This window comes from Callithrix jacchus, chromosome 12 (genome assembly GCF_049354715.1).
Source record: "Callithrix jacchus isolate 240 chromosome 12, calJac240_pri, whole genome shotgun sequence".
Classification (NCBI taxonomy): Eukaryota; Metazoa; Chordata; class Mammalia; order Primates; family Cebidae; genus Callithrix; species Callithrix jacchus.
The window spans coordinates 48,580,594-48,599,168 of record NC_133513.1 but is presented as its reverse complement, the minus strand read 5'-3'; the positions used below and the strand labels follow the sequence as shown (position 1 = coordinate 48,599,168).

At 41.7% G+C, this 18,575-nt stretch overlaps 2 protein-coding genes across 6 annotated transcripts in view; both read left to right on the top strand.

Annotated features, from left to right (window-relative positions):
* Positions 1-966: 966 nt before the first annotated feature.
* LOC128929287 (uncharacterized) lies at positions 967-1,734 on the top strand (the record flags this gene model as incomplete). The annotated part of the gene is made up of 1 exon (XM_054242894.2): positions 967-1,734. A coding segment is annotated over one exon (768 nt), but the record flags the coding sequence as incomplete, so codon positions are not given.
* NRG3 (neuregulin 3) overlaps positions 1,593-18,575 on the top strand; it is a 1,123,251-nt gene continuing 1,106,268 nt past the window's right edge. For all 5 annotated transcript variants that reach the window (XM_078345440.1, XM_009009628.5, XM_035266157.3 and 2 more), the window contains exon 1: positions 1,593-2,558. In XM_078345440.1, coding sequence (XP_078201566.1) covers positions 1,736-2,558 — 823 coding nt within the window. In that variant the 5' untranslated portion in view covers positions 1,593-1,735. The remainder of the gene's footprint in view (positions 2,559-18,575) is intronic.

Below are 18,575 nucleotides of genomic sequence, written 5' to 3'. Positions count from 1 at the left end.
GTGCTGGGGAAGTGTATTAGGAAGCCACCTTTCTCAACCTCATATTCTTAAAGCTTGTAAATAAAAACTTCTCCTCTTCGGTTTTCAGTTTAGACCAGGAAATCTGGAGAGAGTTGGCCAGCAAGGTTTTGCACCATCAGCATATATCATGCTAACACTGGCTCTCTGCCCCTTGCCTCGGCAGGTACCACACAGGTGCCTCCCCAGCCAAGAGAAGAAACTGGCAACGGAATTTGGGAGTCCAATCCCAAATCATTTTATATTTACCTCTCACAAACACTTGCCTTGTAACGTGTGTATCTGTGCGTACATTTACGTGTAATGACAATATTTTAAGGCAAATTCACATAAATGGCTTGGAGAGATCTGACAGGTCTGATTGCACAAAGATCGTCTGCTCCATGCATCTCTCAGGAACTCAGGCAAAGGTGGCCCTCCATCCAGCCGCACCGCCATCAGGCAGGGGAGCGCTCGGGCACCCTCCCACCCGCATCCGCCCCCGCCCCCTCGCCCAGCAGCGTCAGTCTCTGACCCCACTGGATCCGTGTAGGAGACGGGCTCACCATCGGTTGGGAAGCTGCTTTTGCCATCCCCGCCCCCGTCAAACGGGGGTTTGCTTGGATCATTTATTTATCTTGTGTGCATTAAGAAACCAGCATTAGGTGCTGGTGGGAGGCGCTACTCTGCCGGAATCTCAGCCGGCCGCGGCGGTTCTGCTCACACACCCGCATCCGCCTGGAGACGCCCTCGGCAAGGGGTCCGCGTCCCCCGGAGCCCCCGAAGCAGTCTCCCGCTTTGGCACCCCACTCTCAACCCAGCAGGGCGCCGGGGCGTGATTTCCGATCCTCTGCTTGCTTGTTGGGTCCCTCGGAGGCGGGTCAGACCGCACCCGCCGCGGGCGCCCGGAGCGCCCCCAGCCCCTGGCTCTTGGCGGCGACAGCGGCGGGGTTCGCTGGAGTTTGACTCTTTTCGGGCGGCGACTGCGGCGGCGGCGCGGAGCGGAGCGGAGCAGCGGACTGCTGGAGCGAGCGAGCGAGCGAGCCAGCCGGGCCGTTAGCCCTCCGCGCTGCGCTGGGATTGGTCTCTCCGGGAGAGCGCTGGCCGAGGGTTGGCTGCGGGCCGGCTGAAGAACAGGTGCACCTCATCGCCGGGGCTCGCGGAGCAGCCGCCGAGGATCGCGGCGCCCAGGCCGGCCCTCTGTGTCGGAATGCGGCTGGCGGGCACCCGGCATCCCGCGGCCGGCCGGCGGGGCTACTGAAGGCGGCGCGAGGCCCAGACGCGGCGCAAGCGGGCGCCCCAGGGAGCCGGCCGGGCGCGGTGCCCCGAGGATGCCGGCGCGGCTGGAGCGCTCGCAGGCGGCGGGCAGCAGCGGCAGCAGCAGCAGCGGGCGCGGGGCCCCGGCGCGCAGGAGGCCTCTTGGCGGGCTGCAGACGCGTCCCGCCGCTCCCTGACCGACCGGCGGCGCCGGGGGCCCGTCTCGCCCCTCTTCCGCTCTCCTCACCGCCCCCTCCCCGGCCCCGTCCCCTCCCCCGCTCCTCTCCACCCCGCCCGCCGCCCGCCTCTCGGGGGGAGGGGCGTGGGGGCAGGGAGCCGATTTGCATGCGGCCGCCGCGGCCGCTGCCTGCGCCCGAGCCCGCCGCCGCCGCCGCCGGAGCCCGCGCCCGCGCCCGGCCCGCGCAGCCCCATGCCTCTGGCGCGGCCCTCGGGGGGGCGAAGGTGAAGACCGGCTCCTAGGATGAGTGAAGGGGCGGCCGCTGCCTCGCCACCTGGTGCCGCTTCGGCAGCCGCCGCCTCGGTTGAGGAGGGCACCGCGGCGGCTGCGGCGGCGGCAGCGGCGGGCGGGGGCCCGGACGGCGGCGGCGAAGGGGCGGCCGAGCCCCCCCGGGAGTTACGCTGTAGCGACTGCATCGTGTGGAACCGGCAGCAGACTTGGCTGTGCGTGGTGCCTCTGTTCATCGGCTTCATCGGCCTGGGGCTCAGCCTCATGCTTCTCAAATGGATCGTGGTGGGCTCCGTCAAGGAGTACGTGCCCACCGACCTGGTGGACTCCAAGGGGATGGGCCAGGACCCCTTCTTCCTCTCCAAGCCCAGCTCTTTCCCCAAGGCCATGGAGACCACCACCACGACCACTTCCACCACGTCCCCCGCCACCCCCTCCGCCGGGGGCGCTGCCTCCTCCAGGACGCCCAACCGGATTAGCACCCGGCTGACCACCATCACTCGGGCGCCCACTCGCTTCCCCGGGCACCGGGTGCCCATCCGGGCCAGCCCGCGCTCTACCACAGCACGGAACACTGCGGCCCCCCCGACGGTCCTATCTACCACGGCCGCGTTCTTCAGTAGCAGTACGCCGGGCTCCCGACCCCCGGTGCCAGGAACTCCAAGCACCCAGGCAATGCCCTCCTGGCCCACTGCGGCATACGCTACCTCCTCCTACCTTCACGATTCTACTCCCTCCTGGACCCTGTCTCCCTTTCAGGATGCTGCCTCGTCTTCTTCCTCCTCTTCCTCGCCCTCTACCACCACGACACCAGAAACTAGCACCAGCCCCAAATTTCGTAAGTAAACAGTGTGTCTCAACTATGATTTACTACTGAGTTTCCTTTCTGCCCTCCTGCTGTCTTTTCCCTTCACCGCCGGCCTTCTAGCAAGCCCCCTCCCCCATCCCAGGTTTGGGGCAGAGTGAGAGCTGGTTGAAACTGTCCACCAGGGGGGAAGAAGGTGCCAGCCTGTTCTGGGTCTGAGGTGGGGGTGGTGGCGTGTAGGAAGGGGAGGGAGATTATCAGGCTCCGCGGGCCCCACTTTAGCGGGTCCCAAATGAGAACACATCTCCTAACTCCCTTCAAAGGGTTAACGCGAGTGCGATCCCTCCTCACTGCAGACCTGCTGGTGAGCTGCGGGATCCCGCTCCAGTAGAGGGCCGGGGAGGAGAGAGGGCCTTCTCGAATGCACCGAGTCCCTTCTCTGCCCGCCGGTAGGAAGGAAAGAAAGCAAAGCACATGCAAATTGAACTACGATAAACCACAAAAGGAAGTTATGTTCATGTGTCGGGTGATGATTTAATGGAGATCTTGGTAGAATGTAGCTGAAGACGCTTCCAGCAGCCCTGACCCAGGCAGGAACCAGAAAGTGTTAATTAGAAGCCATTGGGAGACTTGGGAAAAGGGCTAAACTGATCACCTCCTAGCCTGCCGGTGGCCATTCCAAGGTGTAGACATTGATTCTGTGGCCGCCGAGAGTGAGTTAACTAGGAGGAAATATGAAGGGAGCCCTGCAGAGCTGCCACCTCTAGGGTCCTGACGAAGGAGGAGTTTTTTCAGCCCTGCCAAGCCTTTGCTTTTGTTCCTTTCCCAAAGGTGGGGTGTGAACCTTATCTCCTCTCCCTCTGTGCCTGAAATATACGGGCGAGTTGGGAGTTCTCCACACTCAGGGGTGAGAACATCCAACCGGTTGCAAACATGTCACCATTAGAATGTAGCATCTTCAACCTGGGCTCAGTTGGTGCGAGTATGGGCCACTATACCCAAAGCATCATCGCTTTCTGTTTATTTGTATAGAAAGTGCATATTTTCTCAATATTTCTATAAATGTTTTAGGTGAGTAATTGACCTCCCACCCCCACCCCCCACCTCCTTCTTGTTCAAAGGAAATTTCAGGCATCTTTTAAGCTGATCTGATCAGGATATGAGAACAGTTTGTGCAACCTGTGAAGGTTATTTAGGACAAACCCCAGCCCGCTAGTTCAAGTTCTGTGCAAGGCTATTTTGCAAAAACTGTCTGGTTATGCTGTCTTTATATTGCATTTGTGTTTTGAGCCATAGCATCTGGGGGAAGAAAGAGTGTTCGTCATTAACTCTTCAGTGATGGTGGGAAAATCGGGTTTACTTTCAGTTATCTGCTAATTTTTCATTTCCCTGACCCATGATCTTACCCTGGGTGTTAGTTAACCCTTGAAACTGTTTTCTTTTTAAAACATTTAGTGTATTTGTAAGTAAGGTCCAGGAGAGGGAAAGGGAAAAACAAAACAAAAACAAAAAGCTACTTTGCTTTGGAAAAACAGCCTAGAAGATAAATTGGGAGACAGGAAGGAGAGAAGGAAGGAATCTGCCATAAACCAGAATGGCAGTAGAGCTAGTAACTTGCTGCTTTTCTCCCCTTTGGCTGAAGCAGTCATTTTTGAGAGCACATTTTTCAGGAGGTGTTTAGAGCCTCCACTCAACTAACCTAGCTTGAGTTTTGTAGTAGGATAAAGGATTCATGAGTGTATGTGTGAGCATGTGAGCATATTCAATGGATTGAAAATAAGTCTGTCTTGAAGACCCAAGATTTTTGATCTGCTTTTTTGATGCAGTTGATATGAATAATGGAGTATGGTATACCTCCAACCCTTGGATACATTGGGGGAGGTGGGGGGACTACACATGGTAGGGGTATTTCATGTTCTTGCTCAGTTGATTTCCTTGCGTTCCATTCCGGAGGTCTTTAAAGAAAAGCCCAAGGTAATTATTTCTACCCCTCAATGCTCTCTTCCTACATTCTATGGAAGGGAATGGAAGCCTGCTTAATAAGTAATGATTATTGACAGGCCCTAAGCCCCAAGGAAAAGAGGGGAAAAATCTGTAAATGGTGTCAACGTTCACATAGACATATAAGCAGTATTTGTTTTATTTGTATTTTAAGTCCAGCTCTTTCTCTTTTTTAAACCTTTACAAGAAGTTGAATTAAGATATGTAACACAAGTATGCAAAATCCAGAAGAAATTGACCTGGTTTGTATCTATCAAAAAGGGAAATTTTAATGAAAGGTGGATTATGTAGTTTCCATAATATGAGAATTTAAATAGGGAAGTTGTGTGGTGATTTAAAGAGAGAGGATAGTTTAGTTATTTTTTTCATCCAAGATTGCAGGATGATTAACAAGAGGAAATTAAGATTTCATTTGAGGGATTATCAGCAATTCTACTGTAGGGTGAAAAATGCCTGAATCACTGGTGTTCATATTTTTCACTTGTTTTGATTATGCCACTGAAATTCCCAGGAGAGAATTTTCCTTTTACCCAGCTTCAACCTCCATACTTTAGTGGGTCTTTTCTATCCTTCCTTCCTTCCTTTCTTCTTCTTCTTTTTTAATGGAAGTAATGGATTCTGTTATAGTACTTGAAGTGGTTAAGGATGATGCTCTGTTTTTTTCTGACTAACCCACAAATTCTTTAATGGCCAGGATCTTTGCTCTTGATTTGGATATCGCAAGACTTATGGAATGAATGTCTTTGTGATCATCTTAGATCAATCAGAAGGATCCTGTCTGTAAAAGGCAGCATAGCTCTTTGGAGTGGAAGAGGCTGGTTCACTGACAGTGAACATACTTGCTAATGAATAATAGGATTTTTTTCAAACAAAAAAAAAATCCTATTTTGCTATGGGAAGGCCCAGTTAGAGAACTGTTTCTAATATTCTGTAGGATTAAAGACAAAAAAGGATTGAACTTGAAAGGCAGGAGGGGAAAGGTGGGTTTGCAGGTTGACTCTTCCCATCTTCCACTGTTTAGGCAGTGAGTTGGACCAAAACTTTCTTCAGAGTTACTGGGATTCTTGGGTTTCCAATTGCCTACTACTTGCTTGCACTTCAGACTCTAAAAACAAATATCTTGTTTTTAGATATTTTAGAAACATATTGCCAGAGGAGATTATTCCACGAAAAACATCTTTGAAGCATTTTGTATTTGAAAGTATAGGTTAATTGACAAGTTTATCAGGCCAAAGGGAGGTTACTACAGACAGTAGAGAACAGTGATTTTTGACCAATGTACAATCATCCTTTCCCTTTTACGGCTCTTTGAATTTCAATGTCAGATTTGAAACATAGTTGTACAATATTGCCAATGCAAATGTGGATTGTTTTAGAGACTCAGAATTCTTCAACTAAGCTGATAGCACTGTTTAACAGTTGATATAGCCCAGAGTCATTGGCTAAATTCAAATACTAAAGACAAAGAGCCTCTTTTAAGAGGTTTTTCTTTAGGTCAGATTTGGAAGGTATATAGTTAATTGCAATGAATATCACAAATATTGAATAGTGTATTTATGAAGAAATAAATGTAGAATGTACATTTTATGTTTAAGCAGGGTATGGGGGCAATTTTAATTTAATCAAGTCTTTTTATATAAAACTTTACCTGGTCATACCTACTGTAATTTTTAAGAGAGGCATTGACAAAATCAACTATTTTCTTATTTATTCTTTTCAACATCTATACTCCTTAAATAAGAGTACACTTGGCTGCTTTATAAGCAGCCTCAGATATAATTTGTTTAAATAAAGTTACTCCTGTCTGTTGTATTCTGTCTACGTGAGTCAAGGCCTTTGAAGGCCTCCAGCATAGAAAGTTCTGACCCCAGTCATGCCATGGTAGCCAAAGTGAGAGGATTCAGAGCTCAGGATCAATATTTCTTATGAAATCCAATTGAGAGCTTTTTTTATGAGCACAGGCTGCAACCTGAATATGTTTTGATTTCCTTTGGCCTTAATACAGGATTATGAGACTTTTCTGCTTTAATCAATTATACTGTACAATTTTGCTCTTACACACTTATGTTGCACTTCATGGTCCTAATTAAAAAAAGAGGACAGTGGTGGGTGTATTGGCAAGGATATTTTTAGGGCCCTTTTTAGTTTGGACTCGTTGGTCTCTGTGCATTAAGACAATGCGGTTTAAGCATTCCTCCCCGGTTCTTCAGACTGTAGTGAGGGATAGGCGGTGTTGTTGCTAAATGAGAGTCCCTTCTGCAGGTTTGATTGTGAATTCTGCCACCTTTATATTTGTGCTGTTTCTAAAACCTGACCACTCCTCCTCCACCCCCCTCAAAAAAGCAAGCTGGTTTCTGGCAATTTCTCTCTGTTAATGAAGCTTTTCTAAATTCAGATTGGTCGACAACAGGAGTGTTGGTACAGTTTGAAATCAGTGCCATTCTGGGAGATCCAGGGTTTAGAGGAATACCATCTCTCTTTTTTCTGGTGTTTCTTTCTTGGCCCGTCCTCCCCTTTGTACACAATGAGAAGAAAGCTGATTTTCAACTTGCTTTTGTAGAAATTCTTTCCTCATAACCTCTCATCTCCAATGCCAAACATATCTCAATATTCTATCTGGGATGTCAAAAATGGAACATGAAAGTTGGCCCTGAAATATATAAGAGCAAGGGAGTAGTCATAAATCTAAGTCTTTAAAATGCATTTGAATTGCTTCTGAATAGAACTGAAATTCATTTTTCTTTCTTTCAAGCTGTTTTTATCTTTAGACAAGTGTGTTGGATAAGGACAGAGCTGGTACTGCATTGACAAACACATTTTGAGATCCTAGAAATTTTACTTAACGACCCAAGAAAGTGTTCCCTCCAGAACCATATACATAGTGAAGTGAGGAATGGACTCAATTTGAAACTTTTCAATATCACAATCAAAACTTACCTAAATAGATGTTTCCTATTCATGCAATTATAAGTAAAATTGTGAGACACATGTTTAGTTTGGTTTTCCATATCACTCTTCCCCTGAAGACTTCCTGTAGTCCTATCTTCCACAGTATTTTACAGTTCAATCATGGCTCTCATTGAAGGTTCTCTCAGGCGTGTGTGTGTGTGTGTTTAAGCACTTTTTTCCTTAGCGTAGAGTACAAGGAGTTAATAATTATTAAATGAGATTTCTTAGATGTTCTAAACATGTTGCTTCAAGTTGTTTTAAGTTAACCATTTTGGTAAGTTAAACTACTTAAGTTGATGTAGAAAGTTAAGGAAAAAAATCATCTCATTTAGGTAATTGAGTTATTAAACTATCTTGGTGATTTAAAACAATAATTAAGGGTTCCAAAAACTTGATGGAAGCTAATGGTCATTTCTTTTTTCCCATAGATTGATGTACAAATCATATTAATTTTGATAGCATTTTAAAATCTGATTCCACAACAGTTAAGCAATTGAACATAAGGTATTATATACATTCATATAATTATATTTTCGTAATGTATGTCACATGTTTCAAATGTTTATTATGATCTAGGGGCATTGCAATGCTGGTAAGTAATTGGTTGACTTGGAAAGTCTGTAAAACTAATGGTTCATAAAGCAGACAATTAAAACTTTAAATCACCACCGCATTCAGTCTTCCATATCTTGATATAGGGCAAAGGCTTTCCCTAAGTATGTGTCTACTGGTTTAAGCTTAGCATCTTTGCTTTTTTTTTTTTCTTAATAACCCACACCTGTAATTACCAGCTTCTTATTTTAAAGACAGTAGTGAAGGAATCTGTATGCAGATTCTTCATAAATACAATAATAATAATACTCTTGCCTTGGGAATCTTTTACAGTTTCCTTGACTATATACTTCAGTTTCTCTTTTTATTTAAAAAAAAAAAAAACTTACCTTTTGGAGTTTCTTCAAAGCATTCAACTACATTTTAATAGAACTACAATCATATATCATTTCCATAATCATATATCATTGGCTTACATAATATTTAAGTAAATTACATAATTAGCATAAGAACAAGTGACATAAACAAGTCTATTATTCCAACTGAGTGTTGTTAAGTGCACAACTCAACTGGCAGTTGCAGAGGAGTGTAGATGTCCTTAACCTTGGCCTGGTGGCTGTGTCCCTTTCACTGTACAGTGGGCTCCATTGGTGTGTTCCTGCCAGGCAGTGTGGTGACAGCTAGTTGGCTAAGAGGAGTTAGATTAAGAAAGTGATTCCTTTAGGAGGTAACAGTATTGGAAATGTGACTCAGTCATGACCATATTTTTTAGGGATTCTCATGGAAGGGTAATAAATGTGTGTGTGTATGTGTGTGTGTGTGTGTGTGTAATACGTATATATACTCAATATATATTTCTATATAAAACCTCTAGCCTTGAATTCTGTAATAGGTGTGCAACCTTGAATAACTGATATAATCTCTCTGAACTGTAACTTCCTTCGCTGATATAATGAGGGTTATGACAATAACCTGGTTTGTATGCCACTCCCAAAAGCGTTTATAAGCCGAAGATCAGTCACTGTTTTTATGTCAAGTGAAACGGGAAGTAGATAGACTGGTAATTTTCATCCAAGAGCACATCACACTATTGAATTCAGTTGAAATATTGGAGCTAGTTTGCTACCTAGCTTGAGGAATCTTTCATCATGGTGAAAGATTATTGTTCTTATATGCCCTTGGGTTTTTTCTGTATTCCTCTCTGATACCCCGGCACACACAATAAAATATAGTGTGGAATTCTACCTCAAATCACCATGGAAGTTGAACTACAAACTGGAGGTCATCATTTCTCATTCTTTGCTTTGTAGCTGTTTTTTTAAAGCCTATTTCCTGCATATGTTCAGCAAAGAGAGGAGCTTAAATTTGGGGGAAAATGAGTGAGATTGCTGAATGATCTGCAAATCTGAAATCTAAACATTCCTGATAAAGCAGAATATGTCCAAGGCACCCTTTTGTGCCATCCCTACACTGTCTGATTTTCATTGGGTCTTTAAAGTTCTCTTGCCTACTTAGCAGTTACTGTAAATTAGGTTCTCAAAAATTAATAGGTTGATTGTATCCATTAAGGAGCTCTTTAAAATATACCGTTTGTGTTTGCACTTTGGGGAACTTTAATATTAGCATTTTAGAAATATATTTTATTCAAGTCTGTGTTTCTTGGAAATCTCATCCTGAATTACATCTTAAAGTATTACTTTTTGTTGTTGTTATAAGCTTTTGTTTTTCAAGACAGGTTGGTGATTGTATATAAAGCATAGATTGCCATTCCTGGGCATAAAGAGGGATTAGTCAGAAACAAATCTACAAAGTGAATTCAGAATTAAGTATAATAATGGAAGTTTAGCAGATTCCAGTGCTAAGATTTTGTCTTTGAGGCCTTTTACTAGAAGTGAAACTGTGTATCGTGGTTGCAATATAGGCCATAAGAACATATTTTTAAATAAAAGTTCAGTTGAATCCATGCAACTACTTTAGCATTAATAGGTTACAGCCAGGGTTACGGAAATAGCATTTTTATGCTAACCACTTGATAAGAATTCTTTAACATATCAGCTTGCCTTCTCAGATACCTTCCCATGACTATATGCAACTTCTGGTATGATTTCCTGTGAATTGCCAGGGAGCTAGAAATCCACTAAAAGAGAAAGCCATGTACTCATCATCATTTTGGGATCAGACGTTTTTGATTTCTGTAGCATGAATTTTACTGTTAGTAATATAGAAGGATTAGGCACAGATCTCAGTCTTGGAAGGGGCTTAAGGATTTAGGTAATAATGAAAACAATAGCTGCCTTATGTGGAGGGTTACTGTGTGCCTGGGCATATAGCACTGTATTCTTTGTATTACTTATTTTTGAAATAAGGATTGAAAAGCTGCAGGCCTAGGTTTGATTATCTCACTGATAGAGTTAATCAGGCTGAACTAAGGATATATAATTTGCCTAGGACTTGCAGAAATTGTTTGGATAATCAGGAAGATTGGAGGAGTGTTTTACAGGTAATCTCTCCCCACCTCAGTCTTACTACCTAACTCACTGTTATAGTGTCAGTATATTCATGTGTACATTGCTTCTTTCAAGCACTTTACACATAGGTAGTGGCATTTGCCACCGTAAACTCCATAAATAGCTCACCTGCACTGTACCTGTTCTTTGCTCTGATACAAAGGAATCTTTCTAATGAGAAATTGCCTGGATTTTGTTTCTAAGGAGAAATTTAGATGTTTCAGAAAAGATAAATAATGTGTTCTTCTGAGTGTTGTCTTCTTATTTATTTTTAAGTTTTGTTGATGTATAATTGATATGCATGGGCTCTCCATATCCTCAGGTTCTACATCTGTGGATTTAACCAACCAAGGATCAAAAATATATTTAAAAATAAAAATAACAACACAATAATTAAAACTACAAATGAGAAACAAATACAGTATAACAACTGTTTAAATAGCATTTATACTGCTTATAAGTACTCTAGTGATGACTTAAACTATATGGGAGGCTATCCTTAGGTTATATGCAAATACTAGGCCATTTTATGTAAAACACTTGAGCAACCTATGATTTTGATATCCTGGGAAGAGGAATCCTGGAACTATCCCCCTGGAATACTGAATGATGACTGTACAAAAAATTGTGCATATTTAATGTATACATTTCGATGAGTTTGGACACATGCATATACCTATTGATACCATCACCACAATCAGGGTACTAAATATATCTGTCACCTCCAAATATTTCCTTGTGTTCTCTTGTGGTTTTAATTTTGTTTAGGTAGAACATTTAACATGAAATCTACCTTTTTTGATCAGGCGTGGTGGCTCATGTGTGTAATCCCAGCACTTTGGGAGGCTGAGGCAGGTGGATCACAAGGTCAGGAGATGGAGACCATCTTGGCTAACACGGAGAAACCCCATCTGTACTACAAATTTAAAAAATTAGCCAGGCGTGGTGGTGCACAGCTGTAATCCCAGCTACTTGGGAGGCTAAGGCAGGGAGAATCACTTAAACCTGGGAGATGGAGGTTACAGTGAGCTGAGATCGCTCCGCTGCACCCTAGCTTGGGTGACAGAGTGAGACTCCATCTCAAAAAGAAAAAAAAAAAGAAATCTTTTTTTTTAAGTGTGTAGTATTATATTGTTAACTAAGTACTGTGTTGTACAACAGATCTCTAGAACTTATTCCTTTTGCATAACTAAATCTTTGTACCCATTGAGCAACAAGTCCCTATCTCTAAACTTCTGTTCCTTGATCTTTTTAACTTTTTGTTTTTCTCTTATGGCTCCTTGTAGGTGATTCAATATAACAATGACAGAAAACACTTACAGACTTTATTTCTCTGCTTCCTAAAATCCAGTCAAAATTGTCTTCTCTGCCCATTCCAAACTTGCTTTTGGTTACTGTAGTGACTGCAGTATATGCTGAGACTGGTCAATGGAAGAGTGTCAGGGAGCATTTTGAATAGTAGCCTTCTAGTTCTATAGACACTAAAGTACTGACCCTACCAAATCAATTCTGGGAGTTGGAGCTATGCAATGCCTGCAACAGAACATCTGAATTCCATCTTGTAGCCACACTGCAAGGTACCCACAGGCAAGGTACCCACCATTGATTATCCACCAGTTGTAAGAAGTGGAACATAGGTGAGACCTTGATATTCTGCCAGGGGTACTACAAACAAGACCCAATCGTTGCTTACTTGCTTGACATTTTTGTTTGCCAAGTGTTCTTTTAGCTAGAAGAAAAAATTCTCTGTTACAGAAAAAGATAATTGAGATTGTTACTCTTGTGGACTTTCAAAAAGAGAATGGAAATAGATCAAGTACTACGATCACCTGACTGTCATTGAATAGCCATGCTGAAGGATAAGGATACTGTAGTGTTCAAAAGCTTTTATTGTCAAGATCCTGTAAGACTATAAATGAATCCCATAGACTAACAATGACAGTTGTAGTCATTGAAGGGGGCAACTGGGGTTGTTTGCCCAAATTTATTGTTATACAAAAGCTTTTGTCAGCATGGTGACAAAATCTACAGACTCCAGAAATTTTTAAAAAATGGGCTGTAGAAATGTTTATATTAAATGATAACTTGACTGAATTCTATTTCATTGACTTTTCAGTATTATACTCTCTATTTCTATTAAAAAACTGATACATTGGGGATGTAGGAGGAGGGAGAGCATCAGAATAAATAAAGAATGCATATGGGGCCTAATACCTAGGTGATGGGTTGATAGGTGCCGCAAACCACCACATCACACGTTTACCTATGAACAAATCTGCCCATCCTGCACATGTATCCTAGAACTTAAATAAAATAAATAAAAAACCTGACAAATGCCCACCCCATGCCAAGCAGGTACAGCTGGTAGCATTTCTGTCTTAACCAAATGAGAGCTGCCTTGGTTAACAGATATTAGTTATATTAGCCCCGAAACTTGTTTATGCTAATTGTTTTTGTTACTATAACTGGGTAATGCATTTAAGCATTCTGTAGATTTGTGAACCGTGGTTTCTATTAAAACTAAGTTCGTTACATTGGATATAATTCATAAAGGTAATTTACTTTTAAAAACTGCTGCTATTCGTTGACAAAGTTGTGAGAAGTTTAAGGAGAATATATTCATATATACGCATGAAATTTGCACTTGTATTGTTTCACATGTTAAGTTTTTATTAATAAACTGAACTGGAAAAATCATAATATACATTATGGATATGGTTTTTCATAAGAAGGACAGCAGATGTTTACTCAGAGAAAAGCCTTGAACTCTATAACGAAATATTTGGCAAGTGAAGGTGCATTTGTATGTTTTAAGTTAAAATAAATAAAATAGTAAGTAAAATAAATTTTGTTTACCCATGTGATAGATATTACAAAGCTATTAAATTTTGTTTTAATAATTTTAAGGCTTTTAGGAAATGTTTACTATGTAATATTTGTCTAACACTTGGGTAGAAAATTATAGAAGATGTCCATGATATTAAGCTGTATTGGTCACCAGATTTAATACATAGTAACTGTATTCAGTGGAGTTATACTAAATTTTTCATGGGAGTTCTTACTGGATTGTGGAGTAGGAATGCTGTTTAATTTGTTGCACTTTTCTGTGTTTTCTAAGTTTTAGTTAGTGGTCATGAACTATCTTTTTTAAGAATATACTCCATGAATCACTTCAATTATTGGTCTTAGTTCTGTGAAGATTGTTTTTTCTTTATGTCTAAAGAGTTTCTTAATTGGTGGTGTCAGCATTAAAGTGTTGACTGAGTTGCGTTCCTGCTGTGAAATGCAGATGTGTAGAAGTGCAAATGCATTTCCATTTGCTCATGGGAAATAATGCCTTATTGAAGGCAGTGTGTCTTACTCTGGGTCTTTGATGATTAGCCTTGACTTTATAAGGGTATAGAAGATGGGAGTTTAATGAGATACATAACAACTCTTCCAGTCTGCAGATATTAGACAGTCTTTAGTAGTATTGCTTTAGAAGGTTATAGTTAATAAATCAATCAGTTATGTGTATATTAATCAACTACCTGGTCTATTTCAAGGATCAACTGAAAAGAAAACAAAAAGGCTCAATGATAGACTTGAGTCCTAGAAAGGAGATGTATGGTCAAATATGAATGGATGATATAACCAGTTCAAAGGTTTACTAGATGCTATAAGCCTCTCACGGATTCATAAAATCTTTATTCTCATAATAATTTTCAGTGGTTGGACTATAGACAAACTCCAGAGTCCATTGGAGAGTGGCGATTTGTAGGGCACATAACCCTTAAGTTTGGTGATGATTTGTGCCTTAAGTCCTTCAAATAGCTCACAAATGCAATGGTGACCAAAAAGAGCCACAATGAAAATATGATTCTATTTATTTAATCTGTAACAATTAAAAGTCAAAATAGTGATTATCTTTTGGAGGGAGGCAGGTAGTGAATGGAAGGGAACCCAGGTGTAGGTTTTCCTATACTGATAATATTATGCTGCTTGATAATGGTTGCTGGTTACATGAGTGAGTTTACATCATCAAAATTTAATAACATCTATACTTTTGTGCATTTTTTGTATACATCAACAATAACTTGAAAAAATAAGAGAAAACTTTAGAAACATTCCTTTGGGCTTTACCACTTCATGCTACCAGAGTGATAGCCTGAGTTTATGGATTTTTCCATGTACAGAGATTGGGTGGTAGCTCTGAATGTTTGCTGTTGATGTCTTACAGTTCAGCAGATGCAAAGAGGATCTTCCTGGCTTCAGCATTTTCCTTTGTTCTTAGGATCCCCTCTTAGTGAGACTGCAAACACCCACATTCCCTTTTGACTTAAGCCTTTCTGAGTGGACACCTTGTATTTATATTTGATAGAATGCATTTCACTCATATCAGGAGTTTTTCTGATACAACACGTTGCCACACTTTTCACACACCTTAACACATGTAAAACCCCACTTGTATACTGAGAGTGACATTATTCCAGTTCCGTAAACATTAAAGCGTGAGATACACAAGAAAGATAATTCATCATCTGGATCTGTGGTTTTGTTGAGAAGATCAGAACATATGTACCAAAGAATCATTAAGTGCTGAAATGTGTGATTCCAACTGTAAAGCATATTAGGCCATTTTAGAAAGTAGTGCTTAGAGAAAGAAACCTAGTTTCAAGGGAGAATGTCTGTAGGCAGAGTAATAGAGAAGGGAGGCTAAGGGAAGGAAGGGTTACTAATGAAGGGTAGAAGTTTGCATGCACCCATCTGTATGGGAGCCAGTGAGGTTTTGGGCCTGATAGAAAGAGAGGGCCTATCTTGGGAAATAATGGACGGCCTCACCTCTTCCTTGGAGCAGTGCCTGATTAAGAAGGGAGGGTTTTGGAGGACACAGCTTGATTCTTTGTTAAACCAGAGTCAATGGGTTGCAAGGAAGTGATACAATATCTGTGGTATTTTCAGAAGGTGCGAGGTTTCCAGGATGATTTAGAGAGAGGAATGAGCAGCGCATTTTAAAGATTCTCTAAGGCTAACTTGTTCCAAATCATTTAAAGATATTGTCTCTGATTTGTGCTGGATATATTTAAGTATTGACTTCATTCCAATGCCTCTTCAAAGTGCTGCAAGAAGCAATAGAATTGGCATGTTTTAAGGATGTTTAGTTTATCCATAGTCACATCAACTAAGCCCCAGATTTAACCCAAAATAACAGCTTTCGAATACCTAAAAATTTGCAAGTAGAGATACAAGAAGAATAACAAGAAGGAACTCTTGATTTCATAGCCTCACCTAAATTAACCTGTGACTGCCGTTAGATTTTTCAGAGGAAATAACTCCTTTATGAATTGATTGCCACATCACCCTTCTGGTTCCATCTGAAGTCTTCTTTGCAAGAGCCCCTCAGCACCTTTCGGAATTGAATGCTGATGTCGCATTGCATTCAAAAGGAATGCTGCTGTTGATTCCTGTCTGCCCTCAGCACATGGTGAGGAATGAGAGAGGGGAAATGCTGGGGGTCTGTATGGGATGAGGCTCTTGCACTGCCTGCCAGAGAGTGCCTGTCATGGACTGGAGAATCGCACCCATTTATTTACATATTGGTAGCTAAAATTAGTTGAGTCACCCATGTTTTTCACCCTAAAGAATAACCTTCAGATAAGAATCCAGTTCATCACTCTTGCCTGCTCAGGCTTACTTGGTTGCTCCTTGTTACCAGAGAGAGGGGCTATAGCACTGTGTAAATGCAAGTGTTAAATTTGTATTAATAGCCAATGGTGTCTCTCTTCTATTTTTCACTGATCAGATAATTTTCACCAATGTCAGCATTTATAATATACTGGTTGACATCTACAAGTGTTATTTGCTTGGAATATTTTTAGTTTATTTTATTGACTTAGATAAAGATACATTTTTTTGAAGTAACTTGTTCAGGTCTTTTTGTATTTGATCTAAAGAGATTTTTGAAAGGAAGACAAAGCTGTAGATCAGGGTTTTAGCAAAGTGAGTATCAAATCCAAATCTGTGTTTCCCCTTCATCACTGAGTTTGGTAAGCTTCTAAATTACCTTTTGTGTTACCACACTGATGCTTATCTTGCATTGTGAGCTGCTCTGAGTAATTTATGATAAATAATGAAATGCTATTTCCTCCAATGCACTGCAAATGGCTGAGTCTTGTAAAAGTCTAAGGAGCTCTATTACTTCTAAATGACTAGATAACACAAAAGTGTTAACCCTAAAGAGAAAAGGTCAAATAGACCATGTGCTTGTGAGGCACAGTTCTTCTGCCTGGTGCCTTATGACAGGCTTTCTGCATCTGAACTCTGCAGGGACTGGCACCTGAAAAATCTCTTGCTAGAATGGTAAGGAAGAGCATAAGCCTTCCAGCTATTGGATTGGCTAGAAGCAATAGTGGTTTGCTTAGAGTGGGGGAAGGGAGAAACTTGCAGAATCCATTTAACATTTGAAACCCCCAATTAATTAAAAAAATGTATTACCAGTGGTAAGAATTTTGTGATGCTAGGAAACAACAACTTAAGTATTTTATTTGAGCACTGATATAAAAAGAAATATTACAAAGTAAGCAGGATAATGTTAACCTGTAGAAAACTATAGAAAGCTGACATCTTTTCAAAATTAACTTATGCCATGATGTTTCCATTCTCTTGCTCATCTGCACATATACAAAAATAAATACATATTGAACGTATCCGGTTTGCAACTCTCACCTCCCTGGTATTCCACAGTGTATTGCCACCATTGCATGATATTGTTCACAGTGAATATGTGTGTTCTCATTCTTGTTGCTGTGAAATAGCTGCATATCTAAGTGTTAGGGTTTGAAGTCTAATTGCCAGCTACAGAGTGTCTTTATGTATTGCACTCCCATTGTGAAAATTGAATTAAATTGCCGGTCGGTGAACTCTTTATAATGACAGGAGAGTCTCTATGCAAGCAGGCCATTGAGAAGAGTGATCTTTGGCCAGTGATACTTTTAAACTCAGACACTTTGCTGAAGTTTGCCACTGAATTTTCTCACATTTCCCCAGACATTATTACATTGCCAAATGAAATCATCTGTTCCCCCTAGAAGAACTGCTTCCTTTCCTCCAGCTATCAGCTACAAGGTATGAAATGAATTGCATAAAAATAAATCACACATGCTGCATTTTGGGAAGAGTACTCTAGCTGTTCCATTAATTTCTTTTCATTGCTTTGTTGGGAAGTCCACTTTAATCTTCAATTATCAGTTACACGCAATGAGGTGAACCTCTTGACCTTTACAAAATAGAGATGCTTTCATGCCAGGAAAGTTGAGCTCTTTGAAGGTTTGAAAATATTTTGCTTTGGATGAAAAAGGTTTGTTGTCATGTGCCATGGGAAAGAGAGATTGAAAGAAGGAAGGAAGGTTATTCCAAAAGGCCTATTTGATGAATGGACTATATGGCTCTATTCCTGACCATGAACCATCTGTAAGGTTTGGCATGGAGAGCAATGAGCTGCTGGCAATACGGCCCACTTTAAGGTATCTGAGCATGGACTCAGGAGTTTGTACGTTATCCAGGCTTATTACCTCAACTCCATATGCTTAGTCTACCTACCACTTCTACTTAGATGCTCAGCCATGTTGCAAACTGTGAACAGAAGACCCCGACGAATCCAAGGAAGATGAGGGAAGTGATTTCCATGGAGACCTTGGAGAGGCTGGGGGGTCTTGTCTTAAGGAAGTTTATCATTCCTTTGTACAGTCTTGGTATTTATGTCGTTTGTTTTCTTCTTTGCTTTGATGGAAAGTTGGACATAAGACAATTGGGACAGTGGTTTTGAAAGGGAGAAAAATACTTAAGACACAGTGGGATGTCCCTGTCTGGTTTGGGAATGCAGGCTCATCTCTCCTCAGTTGTTTGAGGCCTCAGGGTAAACTACTTGATCTCTAGAATTTCAGGCTCTTTTTAAAATAAGGGTGTTTGACAAGATGTGGCAAAGATCTTGGGAGACCAGGGTTTTAAATTTGAGATTAGGATCTTAGTGGAAGTTTTTGAATTAATGGTTTCCCTGGCTTTC